Source organism: Monodelphis domestica, chromosome 7 (genome assembly GCF_027887165.1).
Source record: "Monodelphis domestica isolate mMonDom1 chromosome 7, mMonDom1.pri, whole genome shotgun sequence".
In the NCBI taxonomy this organism is placed as follows: Eukaryota; Metazoa; Chordata; class Mammalia; order Didelphimorphia; family Didelphidae; genus Monodelphis; species Monodelphis domestica.
In genome coordinates, this window is record NC_077233.1 from 147,779,419 (window position 1) to 147,802,206 (window position 22,788).

General features: G+C 36.4%; 1 protein-coding gene across 1 annotated transcript in view; it reads right to left on the reverse strand.

Moving 5' to 3' along the window:
* Positions 1 to 8,028: 8,028 nt before the first annotated feature.
* The window catches only part of LOC103106438 (uncharacterized), an 82,044-nt gene continuing 67,284 nt past the window's right edge, over positions 8,029 to 22,788 (reverse strand). The window contains exon 2 of the mRNA XM_007499090.3: positions 8,029 to 13,353. Within this exon, the coding sequence (XP_007499152.1) occupies positions 10,759 to 12,321 (1,563 nt within the window). The 5' untranslated portion in view covers positions 12,322 to 13,353 and the 3' untranslated portion in view covers positions 8,029 to 10,758. The remainder of the gene's footprint in view (positions 13,354 to 22,788) is intronic.

Below are 22,788 nucleotides of genomic sequence, written 5' to 3' on the forward strand. Positions count from 1 at the left end.
GACCAGGTGAGGACAGAGAGAGGTCAGTAGCAGCAGCAGGAAAAACAGGTAGGCAGAACAAAGCAACCGGGAACCAGGTGAAAGGCAAACAGCAAACAGGCAGGCAGGGCCGGATGCTAATGGCTGGAATGAGCAGCAGCTTTGCAAGGGTAAAAAAAACCTTGACCAGAGAAACATGGCTTAAAAAAATTCTAGGCAATAGTTATTAAAGGCTGAACTAAAGATAGAGAAAAGAATCAGAAGATTGAGATATTTTGTTTTCCCGAAGTGGTATGCCAACTGTAAAGATTAAAATTTAGGGGAGACTGAGGCAGGTAGAAATTAGTTTCTCTTTCCAAGGAGTATTATATTTTTATGAGGTTTATTAAAGGTTAAGGATTAAAGAAAATACAGAATAAGAAAGCACATGCCTAGGCCAGAGAGGCCTAGACAGGATAACCTCACATCATGGAAGAGATGCGTCTGCTCCAAAACGGAAGTCCAAAAAAGACCGAGCCTATTCACAACCAGGTTTAAATACCCCATCTCGCTCTCAGCCCAGGTGAGATTAAAAAGCATTCTGGGGAAGTGGAGCAAGGGCTTCTGGGGATTGAAGTCCTGGATTCGAGTCGATTTTTTACATCTGCTAGCTATCATGCCATATCTCTTCTCCATTTGGTGACTAACCTCCTTGACAAGACTGCCTACAATAAGTTCATTTATCTCCTTTGTTCTTACTCTTCTCTTAACTTGCTATAATCTGGCTTCTAAGCTCATTATTCAACTGAAATTGCTCTCTCCAAGATTACCAATGTTAACTGCAAAGCTTAATGACCTTTTCTTAATCTGTCTTTCTTGACCTCTCTGCAGCCTTTCATGTTGAAAGAATGTAATCGTACAATAGTCCATTTATGCTTTTTGACCATTAAATACTTATGAAAGGGAATGCATTCTAGGTCAGTAATGTTCTTGCTTAGGCAAGGACACAGGGCACTCCATTTCCAAACTATGAATATGTTTATCGGCTGTCCCCCATGGCTGGAATGTCCTCCATCTTCACTTCTATCCCTTGCCCTCCTTGATTTCCTTTAAGTCTCAGCTAAAATTTCCCTTTCTACAAAACATTTTTCTATATTCTCCTTAATATGAGTACCTTCTCTTTGTTGATTACATATCTTTTTTTTTTGTACATAGTTGTTTGAATGTTACCTTCTCCAGAAGACTGTGAGCTCTTTGAGAGTAGGGATTTTCTCTTTATTTATATCCCCAACACTTAACATAGGAGCATAGTAGATATTTAATAAACAATGGTTGACTTGACTAGTGTCAATATTGCTAGTCACAGGGGTAGGCAGGTGGCACAGTAGATAGAAAGCCAGGCCTGGAGATGGGAGGTCCTGGGTTCAAATTTGGCTTCATACACTTCCTAGCTGTGTAACCCTAATTACCATGACTATGCCAACCATCATTAAAATATCAGCCCTCATCATTACCATTCTTGGCCTCTAATTGGCATAGAGTTAAATTCCTTAACTACCACCAAAAACAACAAAAACTCCCCATACTCACAACTTCTCAAACATATTAGGATATTTCACTCACATCTTATGCCAACTTTCACCACTAATTGCTACCAACTAATAGATCTAAACTGACATGAAAAAACAGAAACTTTTAAAGGCCAAGTTAATATTCACAAAACAGCATCTTCTTCAATTATCTCAACTCAAAAAGGTCTAATCAAATTATATTTCTTATCATTCATAATTTCCATCCCTCTGATCCTATAACTTAATGCAAAGGAACCACTTCCAATACAGTATAGATCAGTGATGGTGAACCTTTTAGCGATGGAGTGCCAGGCCCCACCCCCATACCACCTCCAAGGCCAAGTGCCATGCCTGCCCTCCCAGAGACCTTGTGCCATGCCTTAAGTGCCAGGTGTTTTCCCCAAAAAAACCAGGGTGTGGGATATGAAAAAATGTCATCAGGCACAGTGGAGAGGGGGAGGAAGCAGCTCCATCCAAGTCTCTCTGCCTTTCTAGTAACAAATCTGAGAGGGAGGGGCTGCATATGTGCCCACAGAGATAGCTCTATGTGCCATCTTTGGCGCCTGTTCCATAGGTTTGCCATCACTGGTATAGATAGTACTAAACAAAATCCATTCTAATAGCATGAAAACCCAACCACTGCAACCATATAACAAAGAAACCCCACTAAAGCCTTGATCCATACAAAAACCCCCTACAGAATCAACTCTACAACCATACTTACTTCAACTTCCCCAGACATAAATACCAAATTAACTCTGCTGATAAAGCAAATAACAATATGCTAAAAGCTACAATATTCCCCAGTCAAGTCTCTGGATACTGTTCCATAGCCATAGCAACATTATAACCAAAACCCACCAATATATCCCACAAATAAACTAAAAAAACTACCAGTCCTAAAAAAGTATCTTCTAAAGTAACAACAATCACACTAGCAACCAAGCTCAATCCACCAGAAGCAAAACTACAAACCCTAAAGTTAATAACAAAGAAAACAAGAAAATAATCATCATTTTTATAATTTTATTATGGACTCTACCCATAGCTTATGGCATGATAAAACATTATTCTATCTCAATCACAAAAACCTAATGAGTAACCTATGCAAAAACTACCCTCTTATGAAAATCATTAACCACTCATTCATCTAGCTACTGACACTGTCATATTTCAGTGTGTTGAAACTTTGGCTCCCTCATTAGAATTTGCCTAATTATCCAAATCCTAACAGGACTATTCCTAGCTATACATTATACATCAGACACTCTTACAACCTTATCATAATCTGCTGAGAGATAAACTATGGCTGACTGATCCAAAATCTACATGCCAACAGCATTTCCATATTCTTCATATGCCCAGGAATCTACTGCAATTCCTTCCTATACAAAGAAAATGAAATATTGTAGTGATTCTCCTCCTTAGCATCATAGCTACCACATTTGTAGGATACATATTTCCATGAAGGCAAATATCCTTCTGAGGAGCCACAGTAATTACTAGTCTTCTTTGAGTGCACCATCTTAGTAAAATGAATCTGAGGAGACTTCTCAGTAGATAAAGCCACTCTAACCAGATTCTTTGCCTTCTACTTTATTCTACCTTTTATTATCCAAGTTCTAGTCATTATCCACCTCCTATTTCTACACAAAATAGGATCTAATAACCTTTCTGACATCAACCCAGATGCAGATAAAATCCCATTTTGCCCCTACTACACTATCAAAGATGCCCTTGGATTAATCCTAACAATCCTAGTACTCTTACTACAGGCAATATTTTCACCAGATATATTAGGTGACCAAGACAACTTCACACCAGCAAACCCCTTCAACAACCCACCCCACATCAAACCAGAATGGTACATCCTACTTGCCCAAACAATTCTTCAATCCATCCCCAACAAACTAGGAGAGATTCTTGTCCTTATAGAATCCATCCTTGTCCTGCTAATTATCCCCCTACTTTGCACAACCACACAAAGGAACCTAATATTCCAACCTATATCTCAAACATTATTCTGATCCTTAACAGCTAGTCCCTTCACACTAACCTGAACTGGGGGACAGCAAGTAGAACAACCATATATTATTAATGGCCAAACAGCTTCATCCCTGTACTTTATATTCATTAGTGTCTTAATAGTCCTACCAAGCATATTAAAAAACTATGTACTAAAATCTAAATACTCATAATCCCAATTGCCTAGCTAGCCCTTACTGCTCTTCTACCTTGGAACTGATTCCCAGCATTGATTCTAAGAAGCAGGTAAGGATTTTTAAAAGATATGTTGCTAGGGGGCAGCTGGGTGGCTCAGTGGATTGAGAGGCCTAGAGACGGGAGGTCCTGGGTTCAAATCTGGCCACAGACACTTCCCAGCTGTGTGACCCTGGGCAAGTCACTTAACCCCCATTGCCCAGCCCTTACCACTCTTCTTCCTTGGAGCCAATACACAGTATTGACTTTTGACTCCAAGATGGAAGGTAAGGGTTAAAAAAAAAAAAGATATGTTGCTAGTCAAAGCAGTAAGGAAAAAAAAATTAAAAGAATAAGTTTTGTCCCCCCCCCCCAAAAAGAGGCAAAATTATTTTTATGAATGGATGGATGGAATCAATTCAGGACTAAAGCTCCATCAAAGGTAAATAAATCTACATCCCTTTTTATTCTTTTTGGTCTTGATTCATTATCATAGGCAAGGTGACTGACTGGTATCACTTCCACAAATTTGACCTTGAGTCTTGGTTGTTCCAGATCTGTTCCAACCAGATCTAGTCTGATCCACAGGGAGAGAACTAACATACTTCACTAGTGCTTCTGATAATATGCTAATACATATAATAATATAACATATAATAATAATACATATGATAATATGTAGGATTCTTCCATTTGAAAGAAATTATATTTATTGACATAATTTTGGTATTTATTCTGGACCTCAATTTACTGGATTATGGAAAACTATTTTATCTATCCAACTAAAGATTCTATTGTATACTTATGCTTTGATTTGTACATAAAATATTTAATAGCTTACTTTTGTGAACTTTAGATTACTCCACTCTACTTAGTCTAACAAAAACAGGAATGTCTACACCCATACTTAAGGATTAAGTATTTAGCTGCAGTACAAGCTAGACCACTAGACTTTTCACTTCATGACCTGAACCCAGGAGACAAGGTGTATATTAAATTTCCAGCATACTGGAGCAACTCAGCCTTCCTGGGAAGGGCCATTCCAAATATTGTTAACTACTCCAACATCTATAAAGATTAGAGAGAAGGACTCTTGGATTCATTGCTCACATGTAAAGAGAGCATCTTCTGTTGAGACTGATTGCCTGTACCCTATCACATGCATTGGAAATAATAATCCATTGACAAGTTGTTGCTGTTTTTCGAGAACACATTGAATTCCTTAATTTCTCCCCTTATTTTTACTTTACTTTTATTTTGATTAGAATGTTTGATTTTTTCTTTTTTCTTTTTTCTCATTTCTTATACTAAAGGTATATACAATTAATATTATTTTTCTGCAGTAATATGTTTAATATATATACATATATATTTGTACATATACTTGCTATAATATCGATGCATACCCAAAAGCTTTAAACTGTGGGAACCTGCCATTTATTGATAACATGTTATGGGACTGTGATTAATGTTTGTGTCTGATTCTAGAAAATGGGATAAAAACAAGGAGCACAGACTTCACCTGAATAGTGCCAAAAAGAACACACAGGAAAAAACTAGTGTGAGACTTGAGGTTGCGACGCTTGACATATGTTAAGTCGTAGGACTTCCTTGTATCTACACTCTTTATGAAGTACTCATACAAGTACCAAAGTTTGACTATCATCATGGCTCCCCATATCCTTGAGAATGACAAAAAACCAGACCAGGGAATGACATTTCCCTATCAAAATAAAATTCTAGTTCTTTTTCTTCTTATAGTATGGCATCTTCCTGTATTCTTGGCTGCAGATGGGTAAGTGAAATATGACTGCATTCTGTCCTACAGACTTGTGGGAGAGAAATTACTTTAAATTGGACCTGTACTAGGGCCTATTATGAATTCATTCTTGGTTACTCAATATTTTATATACATAGATTTTGATATTTTGATTCTGATTTTGAATTTTTCTTTTTCCCAAAAGTTTGACTTTCTTCCATTTTTTTCTTTTTTTATGTTTTTTATTGTTTTTTCTCTTCTTTTGATAATTGACTCATACACTCATAACTCAACATTGCATCCTGAGCTAAAATGGATATTTCTTAACACCCACTCCAGAGGGGGATTGTATTTTAATAAAAATCCAAGATTTTGAATTTTTGTTCAAGAAAGATCTTCAAGGAAAGAAGCTTGCTAACACCTAAATCCATAGAATGAACTGTTGCAGAAAGATGCCAGAAAACCTACACTACATCAAGAAGATCCAGAACAAACTTTGGGTGTGGTTGATTGAACTGAAGTTTGATTGAACATTTATTTGCCCCCTAATTGGTTTTTGTCAATGTGCCCAGCAAACATTGGTTTTACTCTCTGTCTTTATTCTATTTCCCTCTTCTATCTAACTATTGTAGTTTCCTCTTAGAAGATGAAATTATGTATGTACCTGCAGTTAGAAAATTTGGAGGTGCAGGATGATTATGTTTAGTGTTCAATCGGGGAGACTAGTCTCCCAATCATCATTGGGGGGGGACTGCGAACTTTCGATTACTCCACCCTACTTAGTCTAACAAAAACAGGAATGTCTACATCCATACTTAAGGATTAAGTATTTAGGAGGATGGACAGACATGTGCTAGCAAATGACAAATCAGAAACAACTGACAGATCCCTGGGCTGTCCTAAGTCAAGCTTAAGGTACCATTGGTATATGTGAGATGCAGGAAAGTGATGTAAAAACCTTCTCTATATTTCACATCACTTCCTCTCTCTGGCCTCTTTCCATGGAGAGGTGGCTCTGGCTGGCAGCATGTGTAGCGTTTCAGCATCTTGGTGTGGCGGCAGCTATTGTCTGGTTGGGTGGTGAGTTTTCCTTGATACTATACTGGGAGAAGCTGAGTAGCCTATTTCAAGTGAGGCATCCTAACTGAGCTCTCTCAGAGTTTAGGCTGATTCCTTTCTCCTTTACCTTGTAAACACTATCCTCATGGCAGAGGTCTTTGAACTCCCCCTGGCACAGGCCAGGCGGGAGACATTCTATACCCTTTTCCCTCTCTTCGCCTTAATTCCTTCCCTCTATATTAATTAAAATCACCATAAATTTCCATACTGACTTGGGTATTTTATTTGGAATTTTTCTCTGGCAACCAAATTAATTTAGAATATGCCACAACCCTAAAATTATCCATACAGTTTGAATTAAAAATTAAAAGAAAATAAATCCACAAAAATCATTAGAATTTTTCTTTTGAATAATAAAAGATAGGCAGAATGGAGAAATGTCCACTGAAATAACTAAAATGCATCATACCAAGATAAAGAGCAGTTCTGTAATATTATAAGATGGTTTTTATTATTATTTTTGGCAAAGATATTTTATTTTTGCCAATTATGTGATAACAATTTTCCACATAAGTTTTCTGAAATTATATGATCCAGATTGTCTCCCTCTCTCACTTCTCTCCCTCTTCCTGGAGCTGATAAGCAATTTGATCTGGATTATACATGTATTTTCATGTAAAACATATTTCCATATTATTCATTTTAAATTTCCTTTTGGGTTCTTCCAGAGTTTGTGACCAGTTCCCTTTTTTTTTTTTTGAGATTTTGCATGTGCTTGCTTGGATCTCACCATCACCTATTGCTTCTGTTCTTTGTTCTTTTTCCCTGTAGAAATTTTCAAGGGTCAAGAGGTTTTTTTTTTTTGCTGTTATTTGTTCATTTTCCCACCAGTGGACTGGGAAATCTGCATGTTGCTGACCATTTCTTAGTACTCTGGCCATTTCTGTTCTACCACCTGGTTTGTAGGGTTTTGCTCTAGAGCTGTCTTCACTGTCATAGCAGAGGCTTGAGCACACCCAGTGCTTTGGATCTCCAGACCTCACTGCCAGGGTCTGGGACCTTAACAGGTAGGCTTGAAGTGCTCTTTTACTGGTGTAACCCATAACTTGGGATCCCAAAGTTGCCTATGCCCTGGTCCTGAGTTTGTCATGTTAGGGTAGTTGTCCTCTCCTTTTCTGTTTACAATTTTTCCTTTTGGTTTTCCCTTATATTATGGAAATCCTCTCTTTCTGCCTACCTTTCAAGTTGTGTTCAATGGGAGAGGCCCTTCACTCATCCTGCTTTGATCCCTATCTTTTTGAGGCACCTATCAAAGATTGTTTTGGAAGGATATCTAGAGTGGTTTCATAGAAATATGTAAAGGGTTGATTAAAATGGGTGATTGAGATTTTACTTGACTCAGTCTGAGAGGATGGTCTGCTCAGGCTCAGAGAGCTAAATGGCTTCTCTCTGAGAAGTCCAGGAGGTAACTCACTCAACTTCAGTTGTTAAACAGTTGAAGATTTATTAACAAAGATAAAAAGGATTGAGGTTTCTTCAGTGTCTGGAATCACAGAGGAATCTTACAAAACTCTTACAAAGTTTCAACACAACAGAACTTTTGCACATTCTCAAACAATGTAGCAAACATCAATATCTCCTATCAATTTTATAAATTGCAAACTCACATAACACCAGAATAGTAGATCAACTATTTCTAAATCAATTTTCATCTATTCCTGTTATATTAAACTAATACACAAATCTTTCTATCCATGACTAATATACCAGAACAATATTTAAACCCTAGAATTTTCCACTTTTATAAGAAACTTCATTTAAGGAAAAAACTTTCTGGTAATGCAGTTTAAAACCCTAATCTGAACAAATTCAAACAGCTTTATTCTAGTTTCTATACTAAATTTTAACCCTATAGTTAAATTGTTACATTAACTTTATAACTAACTTCCTTAACCTATTTTGTACATCGTCTTTCTACATACATGATACATACAAGAAATATTTACATAATTACAAGAATTTTATGTTACAAATATACATCTATATACAGATCTATGTACATATATCTACAAAGTATATCTTACTGTCATTATTTTTAATCCTATCACACTCTGATATTAATCAAATAGAAATCTACAAATCCTTCTATCCAATTAATACCTTATAAATCTACTCCTGACTATGTAGTTATCCAGCAATTTCTTTTCCACCATAAAGACTCCCATTTATTTAGATGGGGTCTATAAAATATATATAAATTATTTTGTGAATCGTGTGTCCTACTTTATGTAGTGTTGGACATAATAATTATTGATATTCTTCAGAAATCCACTTGTCATGTTGACTGATGGAAGTCTCTTTTTCTTCCATGTATGTGCATGTTGCATGTCCTAACATAAACATGTGTTTATGTTGTTTGGTGCACTGTTTCTTACAATTGTCCTGTTCATTGTCTGTCCACTTCATATGTACAAATTTTTCACCATCTGTGCTGTCTTTATTGTCTCTTCAATTCCAAAGTTTCTGTTCTCTTTCTGTTCTCCAGTCTTTCCTTCAGGCTTTCCCTCTGGGCTGGTACATCTGGAACTTTCTTGCCGGTTGTCTGTACTTTACTGATGTTTCTCAGCTTTCTTCTTCTTCTTCTGCATCAGTTTCAGGAACTTCTATCTCACTATCTCCTAATTCTACTTCTGCCTGGTTCCTTTTCTCATTTTCATCTGTCTCATCACTTATTTTACTCTGATTTGTCCTATTCCTGTCAGCTTTTTGGATTTTCACATGGGAACAGTCAATCTATGCATCTTTCCCTAAGACTTTTATAAATGAAGGATTTGTGAGCAAAATTTCATAGGAACCCACCCATTTCTCTTCTGTGGCTGATTGTTTACTAAAGTTTTTAAGAAATACTGAATCCCTGGGCTTTATATTGTATAGGGAATAACCCAGTGGTGTGGTTTCTTGGATTACCCCCATTTCATGGAGCTTTCTCAGTCTCTGTTGCAATGATTTCATATAAGCTGCAAGCTGACAATCACCTCCTAACATAGAAATAAAACTAGATTGACACAGTTTGGTTTGTAGTGGGGCATGTCCACACAGCATCTTAAATGGAGCAAGATGTACCCCCTTGGTCTTGTTGTAATGTAGAAAAGCATTAGAGGTAATATTTAAGTCTATTTTAAACGAGTCTCTGAAGAGACGTTCCCAAAGTCTTGATCTCCCTGTTCAATCTTTCTACCTGTCCAGAGCTCTGTGGAGGTAAGGAGTATGAAAACAGGCTTTGATACCCAAATTTTCATAGATTTGTTTTAAAATGGACTATGAGAAATGTAATCCATGGTCTGAGACCACACAAGATGGCACTCCAAACCAAGGTATTATCTCTTCACTAGTACTTTTACTACAAATTCTGCACTGTTCTTGTTAGTAGGAAATGCCTCTGGCCACCTGGTGAGTCTATCAACTATTACTAGACAATATTTAAACCTTCCAGATTTAGGCATGTTTATGAAGTCTATTTGTATGCTCTCAAAAGGAGTAAAAGCTAATGTAATGTAATTTTGGAACCCTTTATATTCTTCCTATGGCTCCCATCACTTCTATAGACCCAGCTATTTTACTATTCACAGGAGGTATTTTTAGCATTGGCTTACTAGCCCTGGTGTCAAGTAAAACTGAATAAATTTCCTCTCCTACTTTAATTATTACATGAGGTTCACTTGTGTTGGGAGGTTCTAACACTTGTGTGCTTCAAACTCAATCTTGCTTAAATCCCAATCATCTGCTGGGTATTCATCAACATTAGCTGCTCCACTTTCCCCTAGAGATTCAGTTTCCAGCCCATATTCTTCTTTCATTGTGTCACTATACCTGCTCACAGATACGTGCTCTTTAAGTTCACTGTTCTTTGTTTCTGTATCTTTGCAATGGTTTTCTGCTACAGCATTGCCCCCTATTAAGCTCATTTCTTGCTCATTATTTATTGTAGCATTAACTCCATGCATTTTCCCTTTAGTAATATTGTTCTCATCCTTGGCTTATATCACTGTTCCATTTAGCTCACAGGTTTTTGCGCTAATACTTTTTTGCATCATTAACTCCTCCTTATTTACATTATTTTCATTTTCAATGTTATAGTCACTATCTCTTCCATTATCAACATTTCCTCCATTCTGTAACACTTTTTATTTCTGTCTCCCCCACAATGTGGCTTTATAATTGACTTTGTTTTGTTCCCATGATTGCTACTGATGAATACTTAGGTCTAGCACCTTCCTGAATGAATTTCTGCATAGTACTAAGATTTAGGGCTTGGATTCCAGAGTTGCTACATACATGGGAACAGCATTGGCCCTGTTCCTGTCTGCTGTTGTTGACATTTCTACTGCCTTTCCAATTTCTTCTATTGTTCCCATAACCATATTCCCTGTTGTCTATTTGGGCTTTTAATCTACATTCCCTGACAAAGTGACCAGGCTCCCCACAGAGGAAACATTTAGGCTGACTAGTTCTTTGTTGTCTTTGTACATATTCTCTTCTTGGTTTATATGATTGTAATGTTGCTAAGTTTTTTACTTCCTCTATCTCTTTTTCTCTAAGCCTTTTGTTGGCCTCTTTTAACTGTGACCTCAATTCCTGTACAAGCTCATCCCCCTCCTCATTTTTATGTTCTTTTTCTCCAGTGAAAACATAAGTAGCTGTTTTCCTTAAATCTTCTAGATTAAGAGACTCCCACCCTGGGCAGTGAAGCCTGAAGTAAGTTCGCACTGGTAAACAACTTCCCTTGACAAACTGTCTCCTTATGTGTTGCAAATTATTTTCAGAAAGATCAGTAAACCCCAAAATATTTTCTCCCATCTCAACAACTCTATCTAAAAACATAGAAGGATGTTCCCCATGCTCTTGTTTCAGCTTCTCGAATCTGTCCCATGTGTCAGGTCTCTTAGCGAAATTTCTCATTGCCTCTAACAAAGCTTGCCTAGCTTGATCAAGGAAACGTAAGTTTTGCACATTAGATAGTTCTAAATTCTGTCCATCCGTAGGCCATGAAATTAAATTTGGGTTTTGTCTTGTTTCCTCAATAAATTGTTCTTTTTCTTTTTTGGAAAATAGTTCAGATAATAAAAGCTCCGTGTCTTCAAAGGAAGGATCAAATAATCTAATTGCCCGTTTGAACTCCTTGATGCATTTCATAGGTTCTTCAAAAAATTTGGGCATTCTTTTACGTAGGTGTTCCAAATCTGCAGTAGTAAACGGCTTGTGTATTTTAGTATATACAACCCCTGCATCCCCTTGAAGACTAGTCATATTGTGTAGTGGAAGCACTGACTCTCCACCACTGCTTTGTTCCTGATCCTCATTATTATTTTCCTTCACTAGTGTCTGTTGTTGTTTCCCCCTGTTAGTTTTCATTTCTTGTAATTCCCCATTCATTTTTTCTAGTTTGGTTTCCATGTTTGCTATTCCTTCCTTTAGAGCTAATATCGTTAACTTCAATTCTATCTCATCCTTATCTGTGCCTTTCTTCACAAATAGCTTGCCCATAACTTTTTTCCCAGTGCAATAGATCTTTTTCAGTGTGTACAGCAACACTAGAATCACAGGTATGTATGATAAAGTTTTGTCTGTTTCCATCTTCAGCCATTTCACTGTCCCATATAGATTCATCATAACATATATGAAATTGGGAATCACTACAAAAAGCAGGTGATACCCAATAAGCATTGCTTGGTATAATCCAGCTGCTATTCCCATGATGACTACTAGCTTGTGCATCCTTGTGTTGTCTCAAGCCTCAAATAGGAAAAATGTCATTTACTATTGGCCCTTTAAGAAATTCTACCCCACAGGAATGATGGTTTCTCCTGATAGGATAGCCTAGTTGCCAGGTAGACTGTGACCAGTAGAGCTCAGAAAATTCCAATATGGCCACTCTACTGTTACACAGGTCTGACTAGGCCCACGTCTCTCTTTGACCAAAAATCACTTTTCCTGTCTCAAATTTGTACAGTGTGAGTAGATCTGAAACCCAGCCTTGCTCACCAACTGTAAAGGGGTGATTAAAACATGTGACTGAGATTTTACTTGACTCAGTCTGAGAGGATGGTCTGTTCAGGCTCAGAGAGCTAAATGGCTTCCCTCTGAGAAGGCCAGTAGGTAACTCACTCTGACTTCAGTTGTTAAATAGTTGAAGATTTGTTAACAAAGATAAAAAGGATTGGGTATTGGGTTGAGGGCTTGGAGATTCCCTACCACTAAAATTTAACTTTTCCCACTCTACTGACCTTGCAGAAGGTCTCTTTGACTCCCAACAAATGTTGGGGCTACACTCACTTCTTCTCTAACTAAAATTCCTCTGTTTCTTAACTTGCTACCTAGGCTAAGCCCACACAAAGAGAATCTTTGATGGAAGCCAGAAATGGCAGTTAAATCAGAGGATGGTGTCAGTAGTGAGCTAGTCACCCTGGCTTGGACAAGGTCCACCAAGGAAACTTTGTAGTTCAGTTCACTACTAAAGCTAGATGTTCTTGAGATGTCTTGAGATGTTTCTTTAGTGTCTGGAATCACAGAGGAATCACAGGAAATTGCAACAGATGGTTGAATGGGTTTTCACCACAGGATCAGGAGAGAGAGTGAAATCAGCTCCAGTTGCTTGCTCTCTCCTCGACCTTCCCCTCCTCCAGGGCTCTTAACTGTCTCAGAATCTTTTCACAGGATTCTAACGTGTCTCCCCTGGTACTTCCTGGTTTGTTGCATTCCATCCAACTCTTGTTTCCACTCTGCTCCCTTGCTTCCTTCCAAAACTCCCTTTAACAAATAAACAAAATAAAATATAAAATTCATCAATAATATCTAGGGAAATAATGAGCAAAAAGTAAGAATGAAAATAGGCTTGTGTTACCAGATCTTAAACTAAACAACAAAGCAGTAATTAGCAATGACTTTTTGGTTTTGAGGAAAAAAAATTGAAAAGTAAATCAGTAGAACATATGCAATAATCTGGGGTGTATAGGTATTCAAGGAGAACCAGCACTTCTGCTATGAAGGCTTGCTGAGCCCTTTTCAGAGTTATTCATCTATCATTGATATTCACCTGATGCTTAGCTCTTACCTGTGGTTCTCATCATCTCCTATTGCTTCTGTTCTTTGTTCTTTTTTTCCCACAGAGATTTTTGAGGGTCAAAAGGTTTTTTTTTTCTGTTGTTTGCACATTAGAGTAGGGTATGACAGCAGAAACAGCAACAGCTTCCAGAGCTCTTGGTGAGAAATTGGTGAGGAATCCAATAATTGATCAGAATGAAATTACAAAGGATCTTGGAATCAGGAGCTCTAGTTCTAGCTCTAGGAAAGCAGGGGACTTGGTCATGGTTCTGGGGCCAAGAGGAGCACTAACACTAGTGGCTGCAGGGGAATAGGGTCCTTGGTCACAGTTCCAAGGCATAAAGGAGCATTAGTACTTGTAACTGCAGGAGAAGAGGGGCTCTTTCAGGTTAAAGATCAGATCACAGATGAGAGGAGTGACCACATCTCTTTCCATATGATACCATTTCAAAATATCAAAGCAGACCCTCAAAACTAGCTCTGAAACTAGTAGCACAAAAAAAGTCTCAAGTTAGGACTATGTCCCTTCATCCCCATATGAGAAAGCCCAACTTTAATAGTTGGTTATACTAGTATATATTATATGAAAATTATATATATATGCATATACATAATCCATGATTTAAAAAAAGAGCCCAGACATCATATTTCAAGAAATAGTTAAGGAAAAATGCCCTGGCATTCTAGAACCAGAGGGTAAAATAGAAATTGAAAGAATCCACCAATTATTTTCTGAAAGAGATCCCAAAATGAATACTCACAGGAATATTATATCCAAATTTCATATTCCAAATCAAAAGGAAAATATTGCAAGCAGTCAAAAGGAAAAAATTTGAATACCATGGAGCTACAGTGTGAAGATTGGATTTAGCTATCTCCTGATTGTAACAATCAAGATACTTATTGTGAAGATAAAATTGTAATTTCCTTGTTGTAACAATGAAGGTACTTAGTTCTTCCTTTATAGTGAAGCTAGAATTGTAAGCTACAATCTGTTTTTAGATTTTAACTACAAAAAGGTGTTAAGTAACTACAAAAGGTGAACTTAACAAAAGAGGTGTTAAGTAACCCAAAAAGATAAAGTCTAACCAAAGAAGGTGAGAACTAAAGAATGAACAGTCCTGGAGAAAATCTAACCAAAGAAGGTGAGAACTAAAGAATGGGCAGTCCTGGAGACTGCTGTGATTGGTAGACGTGAAAATTTAGAGGAAGTGACACAAGAGAAAAAGGTCTTTAAATAGAGGGAAAAAAGACTGAAGAGGACAGTCAGTTACCAGGCTTGGAGTAAAGGATCAGTCACTCAGAGCTGAAGGGAAGATGGACATTTGTTCGGAGATTCAGGCACTGACTCGGAGGAGAGACCAGAAGGCAGACACCCAGACTTCTTTTAGACAATCACCATTGGTGAGTGAAAAGCTGACTTAGTGACCCCGTCTTAAGGCCCATCTTCTTGAGACTCTCTTCCCCTGGCTGGGGCTTAGAAATTCTAACTGATATCAGAAGAAGCCAAAGTTTTTTTTTCTCTCTCTCATTCCTTAAGATCTTCCTTCTATTGTAAATATTGTAAATAAACTACCATAAATTCCATTTACTTTAGTAATTCATTTTGGGATTTAGAAATTAAATCCCTGGCGACCACCTAATTAAAATTATTCAGAGTCCAACCACAATTTAATTTTAACAACAGTCAGGATAACACAAGATTTATCAGCTTTTACAATCAAAGGATCAGAGGTCTTGGAGCTAAGATTACAACTAAAATCATCTATCCAGTAAAACTGAATATTGGGGGAAGGTGGAATGGATATTTAATGAAATAAAGGACTTTCAAACATTTGTGATGAAAAGACAAGAGCTGAATAGAAAATTTGATTTTCAAATACAAGATTCAAGAAATATTTTTCTTGAAAAATATTTTTCTTAAAAAGGTAAACAGGAAAGAGAAATCATATGGGATTCAGTAAGGTTAAACTGTTCACTTTCCTTCATAGGAAGATAATACTTGTAACTTCCAAAAGCTTTATCATTATTAGGGCAGTTAGGAGTATATACATAGAGAGAGAACATGGATATAAGTTGAATATGATGGGATGATAGGTAAAATAATAAAATTATGGGGTGAGAAAAGGGATGCACTGGGAGAAGGGGGAAGGGAGAGGTAGAATGGAGTATATTGTCATATAAAAGGGTTACAAAAGAGTTTTTACAGTGGAGAAGAAGATGAAGGAGGTAGAATTTTATTTTGAATTTTATTCTTATCAGAATTGACTCAAAGAGGGAAAAACATATACATTCATTTCAGTATAGAAATCTATCTTACCCTATAGAAAAATAGAAGGGGAGGTGAGAAGAGAAGGAGTTGGGCTGATAGAAGGGAGGGCAGATAAGGGGAGACTGGGGTCAGAAGAAAAATACTTTTGAGAATGGACAGTGTGAAAGGAGGGAGAGAACAAGATAAACAGGATGGGGAAAAGTTGGATGCAAATACAAAGTTTGTGAAATATGAAAAAAAATTTATAGCAAGTGTTTATGAAAAAGGTCTCATTTCTCAAATACATAGCAAACTGGATCAGATTTATAAGAATATAGGTCATTCCCTAAATGATAAATGGTTAAAGGATATAAATAGACAATTTTCAGATGAAGTAATCAAAGCTATATATAGTCATATGAAAAAATGCTCTAAATCACTTTCCCCCCCACATTTATTCATTTTAAGGTGCTATTATCCCTCTTTTATTTATTTAAAATATTTTTCCGTAGTTGCATGATTCATGATCTTTCCCACCCCTCTTCTCTCCCCCTTTCAGAACTGACAAACAATTCCCCTGGATTATACATGTACCATTGTTCAAAATTTATTTCCACGTTATTCATATTTGCAATAGAGTGATCTTTTAAAGCCCAAACCCCAATCATATCCCCATCAAACCATATAGTCGATCATATGTTTTTCTTCTGTGTTCCTACTCTCACAAATCTTTCTCTGGATATGGATAGCAATTTTTCTCATAAGTCCTTTGGGATTGTTCTGAATCACTTCATTACTATGAGTAGCAAAGCCCATTATATTCATAGTCTCTGTATACAATGTTCTCTTGCCTCTGCTCATTTCACTCTGCATCAATTCCTGGAGGTCTTTTCAGATCATAATGACATTCTCCTGTTCATCATTCTTTGTAGCACAATAGTATTCCATCACCATCAGATACCACAATGGTTCAGCCATTCCCCAATCGATGGTAACCCCCTTATTTCCCAATTTTTTTTGCCACCACAAAGAGTATGGCTATAAATATTTTTGTATAAGCATTTTTCCTTATTATCTCTTTGGGGTACAAATCCAGTAGTGGTATGGCTGGATCAAAGGGCAAGTATTCTTTTAAAGCCCTTTGGGCATACTTCCAAATTGCCTTCCAGAATGGTTGGATCAATTCACAACTCCACTAGCAATGCATTAGTGTCCCAATTTTGCCATATCCCCCCCAACATTTATTATTTTCCTTTGTTGCCATATGGGCCAATCTGCTAGGTATAAAGTGGTACCTCAGAGTTGTTTTGATTTGCATTTCTCTAATCAGGTGGGATTTAGAACACTTTTAAATGAGATTATTCATAGTTTTGGTTTCTTCATCTGAAAACTGCCTATTCACATCCCTTGACCATTTGACATTTGGGGAATGACTTAATTTTTTTTTTTTGTAAATTTGACTTAGTTCCTTATATATTTGGGAAATTCCAAATTACTATTGATCAGAGAATTATAAATTAAAACACCTCAGGTACTACAACTATCAGATTGGCTGATATGACAGAAAAGGAAAATGACACATTGGAAGGATTGTGGAGTAATGTGGGAAACAGAGTTATAAACTGATTCAACTATTCTGGAGAGCAATTTGGAAGTAAGCCTAAAGGGTTATAAAATTGTGCCATGTCCTTTGACCTAACAATACCATTACTAGATCTGTATCTAAATTACATAAAAATCAAAAAGGAAAAGGACTTATATGTACCAAAAAAATTTATACTGGCAAAGTACTGGGAATAGAGGACATGCCTTATCAATTGGAAAATGGCTATACAAGTTGTGGTATATGATTGCTATGGAATACTATTGTGCTATGAGAAATGGCAAGCAGAATGCTCTCAGAAAAACTTGGAAAGACTTACATGAACTGATGTAAAGTAAAATGAGCAGAACAAAGAGAATATCATACATAGCAATAGCAATATTGTATGATGATCAACTGTGCATGACTTGGTTATTCTCAGCAATACAATGATCTAAGACAATTTTAAAGGATTTGTGATAAAAATGCTATCCACTGTCAGAGAAAAAAATCGGATAGAATGTGAATGCAATCAAAGCATACTTTCATAAACTTGTTTTTTCTTGTTTATTTGGTTTGTGTTTTCTTTCACAACATGACTAATGTGTTTTGTATGACCACATGTAAGATCTAAATAAAATTGCTTGTCTTCCCAATGAGGGGAGAGGGAGGGAGAGACTTTGAAACTCAAAATTAAAAAAAAAAACTAATGTTAAAATTTGTTTTTATATGTAATTGGGAAAAAAACCAAACTTAAATGAAAAAGAAAACAAATTTTTAAATGGTGATCTATAATAGTAGGATGTTACATGTATTATCAGGTTCAATTGACATATTAGGCCATTTTACTTTACTATTATTTTTTATATCTTAAAGGATTATGTTGAGGAGTGAGGTTTGTTTTTTTGGAATGTTTATGATGTCTCAATAAAAAATTTTATATATAAAAATTCCTTTATATATAAAGTTACAAAGCAACTTTAATAATTATATTCCTATTTAATATTTTTATAGTAAATCTTGCTCTAAAAACAGAACTGAGAAAACTAAATAGTTTGACCAAAGGTAGGATTAAACTAGTATTTAATACCATTTACTGTAATAAAATCCAAATGTATAAAAATTCTGAATAATTTAAGAATTACACCATTAAAAATTTAGTGAGTAGAAAGCTATACATATTATAACAATGACTAGAAGTACAATTTATAATCAGATTTGGAATGGAGAGATTATAAAAGACAAAACAAACTATTTCAATTATATAAAAATTTTAAAGCTTTTATTCAAATAAAATCAATGCAGGTAGAATGAAAGGCAAACACATTTATCAGATCAGAAAAAAATATTTGTTTTGAATATCTCTGGTGAAAAGTCTGGCATCTAAATTATAGGGTATTGACTAAATAATATTAATACTATTAATAGAAATGGAAAGTCACTAGCATTTACAGAGACTAGTGCTTTAAGGTTTGCAGGGTACTTTATATGTTATCTCATTTGATCCTCATAAAAACCTTGAGAGGTTTAATTTTATTATCTTCACTTTTAAAATGGGAAAATGTAATACAGGAGATAGTCTGAGATAGAGAGATACTCTTGAGATAGAGAGATACTAGGGGGAACCTGAGGGTGCCTAGTTGTAATGGAGAGAGATGTACTAGAGAAATACTTGAGGGTGTCTATCAATTCCCTAGATGACTAATTGATTAATATTTTTCCTACCCTCCTCCTCCCTCAATACCTCTCTTCACCTCCCACTTCTGAAGCCTTTAGCTTTACCCCTCTCCAATCCTTCCCAGAGTGGATTAGAAGGTTTAGAGAAAATACTCTTTCTCTCTTTCTCAAGTAAGGGGGTTTATTGGGAAAGACAAGACAGGATGGAAGATGAGGTGAGAGGGATGGGGTTATCCCTAGTCTATAATGAGGGTTAGGAGGATTTTGTGCAATGTCAGTCCTTGTCACAGCTGTGACACAAAAGTCTGTCAGGGAGATGGGAGGACAACTGTTTAATCTTTTTTCTTCTTCCTTCAAATTCAAGTCTCAGAGACATCAATATCTTCTTCATCACACTCAGCCACCAGCCAAAAGTTAATTCACAAATTTCTCCCTCAGCTCCAAAGCTACACCGATCCCTCAGCCTACGACAGAAGTTAATAGGGGTCCTGTTCAGAGCTTATTCCCCATTGTGACATGGAAATCACTTTAAAAGACTGATATATATTAATTTAAGGTCACCAAGGAATTCAGCTATGTAATTCCTAAATGAAAACTCAAGTCAGCAGTCAACCTTTTATGGAGTTTTTAATTACAAACAGGAGGAAGAAAGGTATTAGAGAGAGAGAGAGAGAGAGACAGAGACAGAGACAGAGACAGAGACAGAGACAGAGACAGAGACAGAGACAGAGAGAAAGGGGAGAGAAGGGAATAGGGCTTAAATACCCCCTCTGCTTAGGCTGGGCCAAAGGCCCAAGCCCTTAGATAGCTGAGGCAAAGAAAAGAGATCAGTCCCTATCACTCACGTGACCAAAATGGAGAAATAGTCTCAGGGGCCTCCACCTCCAGCCTCCTTCAGAGCAAGCCCTCCTCTCAGACCTCTCTAGGAGCTCTCCCTCCAGGACCTCTCTCCTCTCAGACTCCTCCAGAGAAAAACCTCTCAGAGCAAAACCTCCCAGAGCAAAACCTCCTCCTCAGGCCCTCTCCTCCTTCAGACCCTGCTATCTTTAAGGAAACCATCTAAGTCCCCTCCCCTCAGTTCTCACATCTACCAATCACTGTAGATGTCTCCCCTGTGCCAATGGTGGCTCTAGCTTAACCCAGGACCACCCAGAGGTCTGTTTCCTTTGCACATGTCTGTTGAAGGTCATATTCTCAAATAATTAAATCTTGATCTTTGCTGCAGCCCTTCCTAAATCCTGTTACTCTGAGTAAGGTGGAGATTGTAAGTTCCAAGACCTAGTTCTGTCATTCCAAGTATCTCTATTGTATCAATTCTAAAATCAATAATGACTTAAAGAACTTCCTGTTCTATGCTTAAGCATAGGTCAAAGCCCTTTCCATTGTTTAGCAAAAGGTTTCTGTCCTAAAGTAGTTTTAAGTAGGGAGGAGAAGGATCCTCCCATGCCAAGGAGTTTCACATTCCAATAGAGTTCTTACTATCAGTAGGAAATTTTTCAAGTATGAAATTTCCCAATGGGGAAATTTCCAACATTCATAAGTCTAAGAAATTTTAAGGTTTACACCATTCAGCCTGGCTTGGCTCTCTAACTGTCTTTCCTGGGAACAGTCTATTTTGAATGTTCTTTTTTGATTGACAGCTGAGGTCCTTTACTTTGTGTTGCATGCTTGCCTTGTCTTGTAAATCCTTTCCTTTACATAAACTGAGATTAAAAGAAGTTAAGAGACTTGCCCAGGGTCATATAGCTAATGAGTGTCTAAGGCTGGATTTTAATTCAACTCTTCCTAATATTAAGTCCAGTGCTCCTATCAGCTATATCATATAAATATTTTTATTATTAATAGGTTAATGGTGGCAATATGTTTATGGTTTTTAAAATTTATTCAACTTTATTTTATTTTCAGTTTCAAATTCTCTCCCTCACTCCCCTTCTCCCACCTTATAGTTTTCAAAAGGAGAAATTTAAATTACCAATTACTATTTGAAAAGAAGTTCAAAATCACTGGCAGTCATAAAAATGAAAATTAATACAACTCTAAAGTGTCACATCATACTCAGTAGTTAGCAAAAATGGAAAACTTCAGGGACAACAAGAATGTTAATTCACTGTTGGCACTATGAATTTGCCAACCATTCTGGAAAGTAACTTGAAATTATGTAATAAAAGTTACTGAATTATTGATATCTTGATCCAGTAATCCCATTAATAGCATATGTCCCCAAGATGGTTAAATAATAGCAAAAAAAAATCAGATTTACAAAAAATATCAATAATTGCCCTATTTTGAATAGCCTAAGACTAAGAAGATTTATATGAAATGATGAGGATGCAGAATAATGGGTGACAGAAAAGATGGTACTAAGATATTAAAATTATCAGAATCAGGAGCATAGAACAAAAGAGTAGATGAACAATTGAAATTGAAAAGGGGGGTGAGAAGACTGGATTCAGACTTAAAGTACAATGGTAGTGATGCCCAAGTGTCTGGTGCACATGTGGCAAAGAAAGTCAAAACTCCTGGCACTAAAAAGCCTGGAGGTTCTCTTTTCTTTCTCTTTTTTTTATTTGTTTTTTAAAATTCAAACATATTTTAATTTCCCAATTACATTTGATAAAAATTTTCAAAACATGTTTTTGAAAATTATAAGATTCAAATTGTCTCCCTCCCCTCTTGGAGATGGCAAGCTATTTGATCTGGGTTATACATGTATTATCATGCAAAACATACTTCCATATTGGTCAATTGTTATAAAAGAAATCTCATATAAAATCAAAACTCCAACATAAAACCATAAATAGACTATAGTGAAAGATAGTATGATTGATATGCATCTGACTACAAAAATTCTTTCTCTGGAGATAGATAGCATTCCAAAGAAGGAACTGTTGGAGCCTGAGTTCAGATAAAAGTACACCATCTCTTTGGTGAGTGAGTGGAGGATGATATTGAAGGGCAAAGCAAGGAGACCAATTAGTAGGCTATTCCAGTAGTTCAGGCATGAGGAGGTGAAGGCCTAAATGTAAAATGTGGTAGTTGTATGAGTGGAGAGGAGGGATACCAACTTTTGGAAAGCAATTTGGAATTATATGCAAAAAAACTAATTAAGTAGTGTGTGCCCTTTGACCCAGCTATTCCAAAAGAGACCAAAGAAAGATGATAATATCCTTTATGTACAAAAGCAGACATTTTTTGAATTGGCATAAAAAACAGGAAATAAAGAGGATATTTAACAATTGAGGTATGGCTGAAAAAGTTGTATATTAATTCAGTGCAGTACTTTTGTGCTGGTGGAAATGAAGAAATAGGTGATTTCAAAAAAGACATGGAAAGACATGAGCTGATGCTGAATGAACTGAGCAGAATCAGAAGAATGATTTATGCTACAAACAATAATATTATAAAAATAAACATTTTGATGACTTGAAAGTCTTTAAAAGGTACTAAAATAATAATGAACAAAACTAGGAGAACAATTTATACAATAAAAATAATGCTGTAAAAAACAAAAAACTTTGAAAGCTATAGGAATTATAATCAATACAATGACTCTCTTTGATTCTAGAGAACTGATGATGACACATGCTACCCATGGAAGAGATGTGATAGATTTCAGGCACAGATATAGATT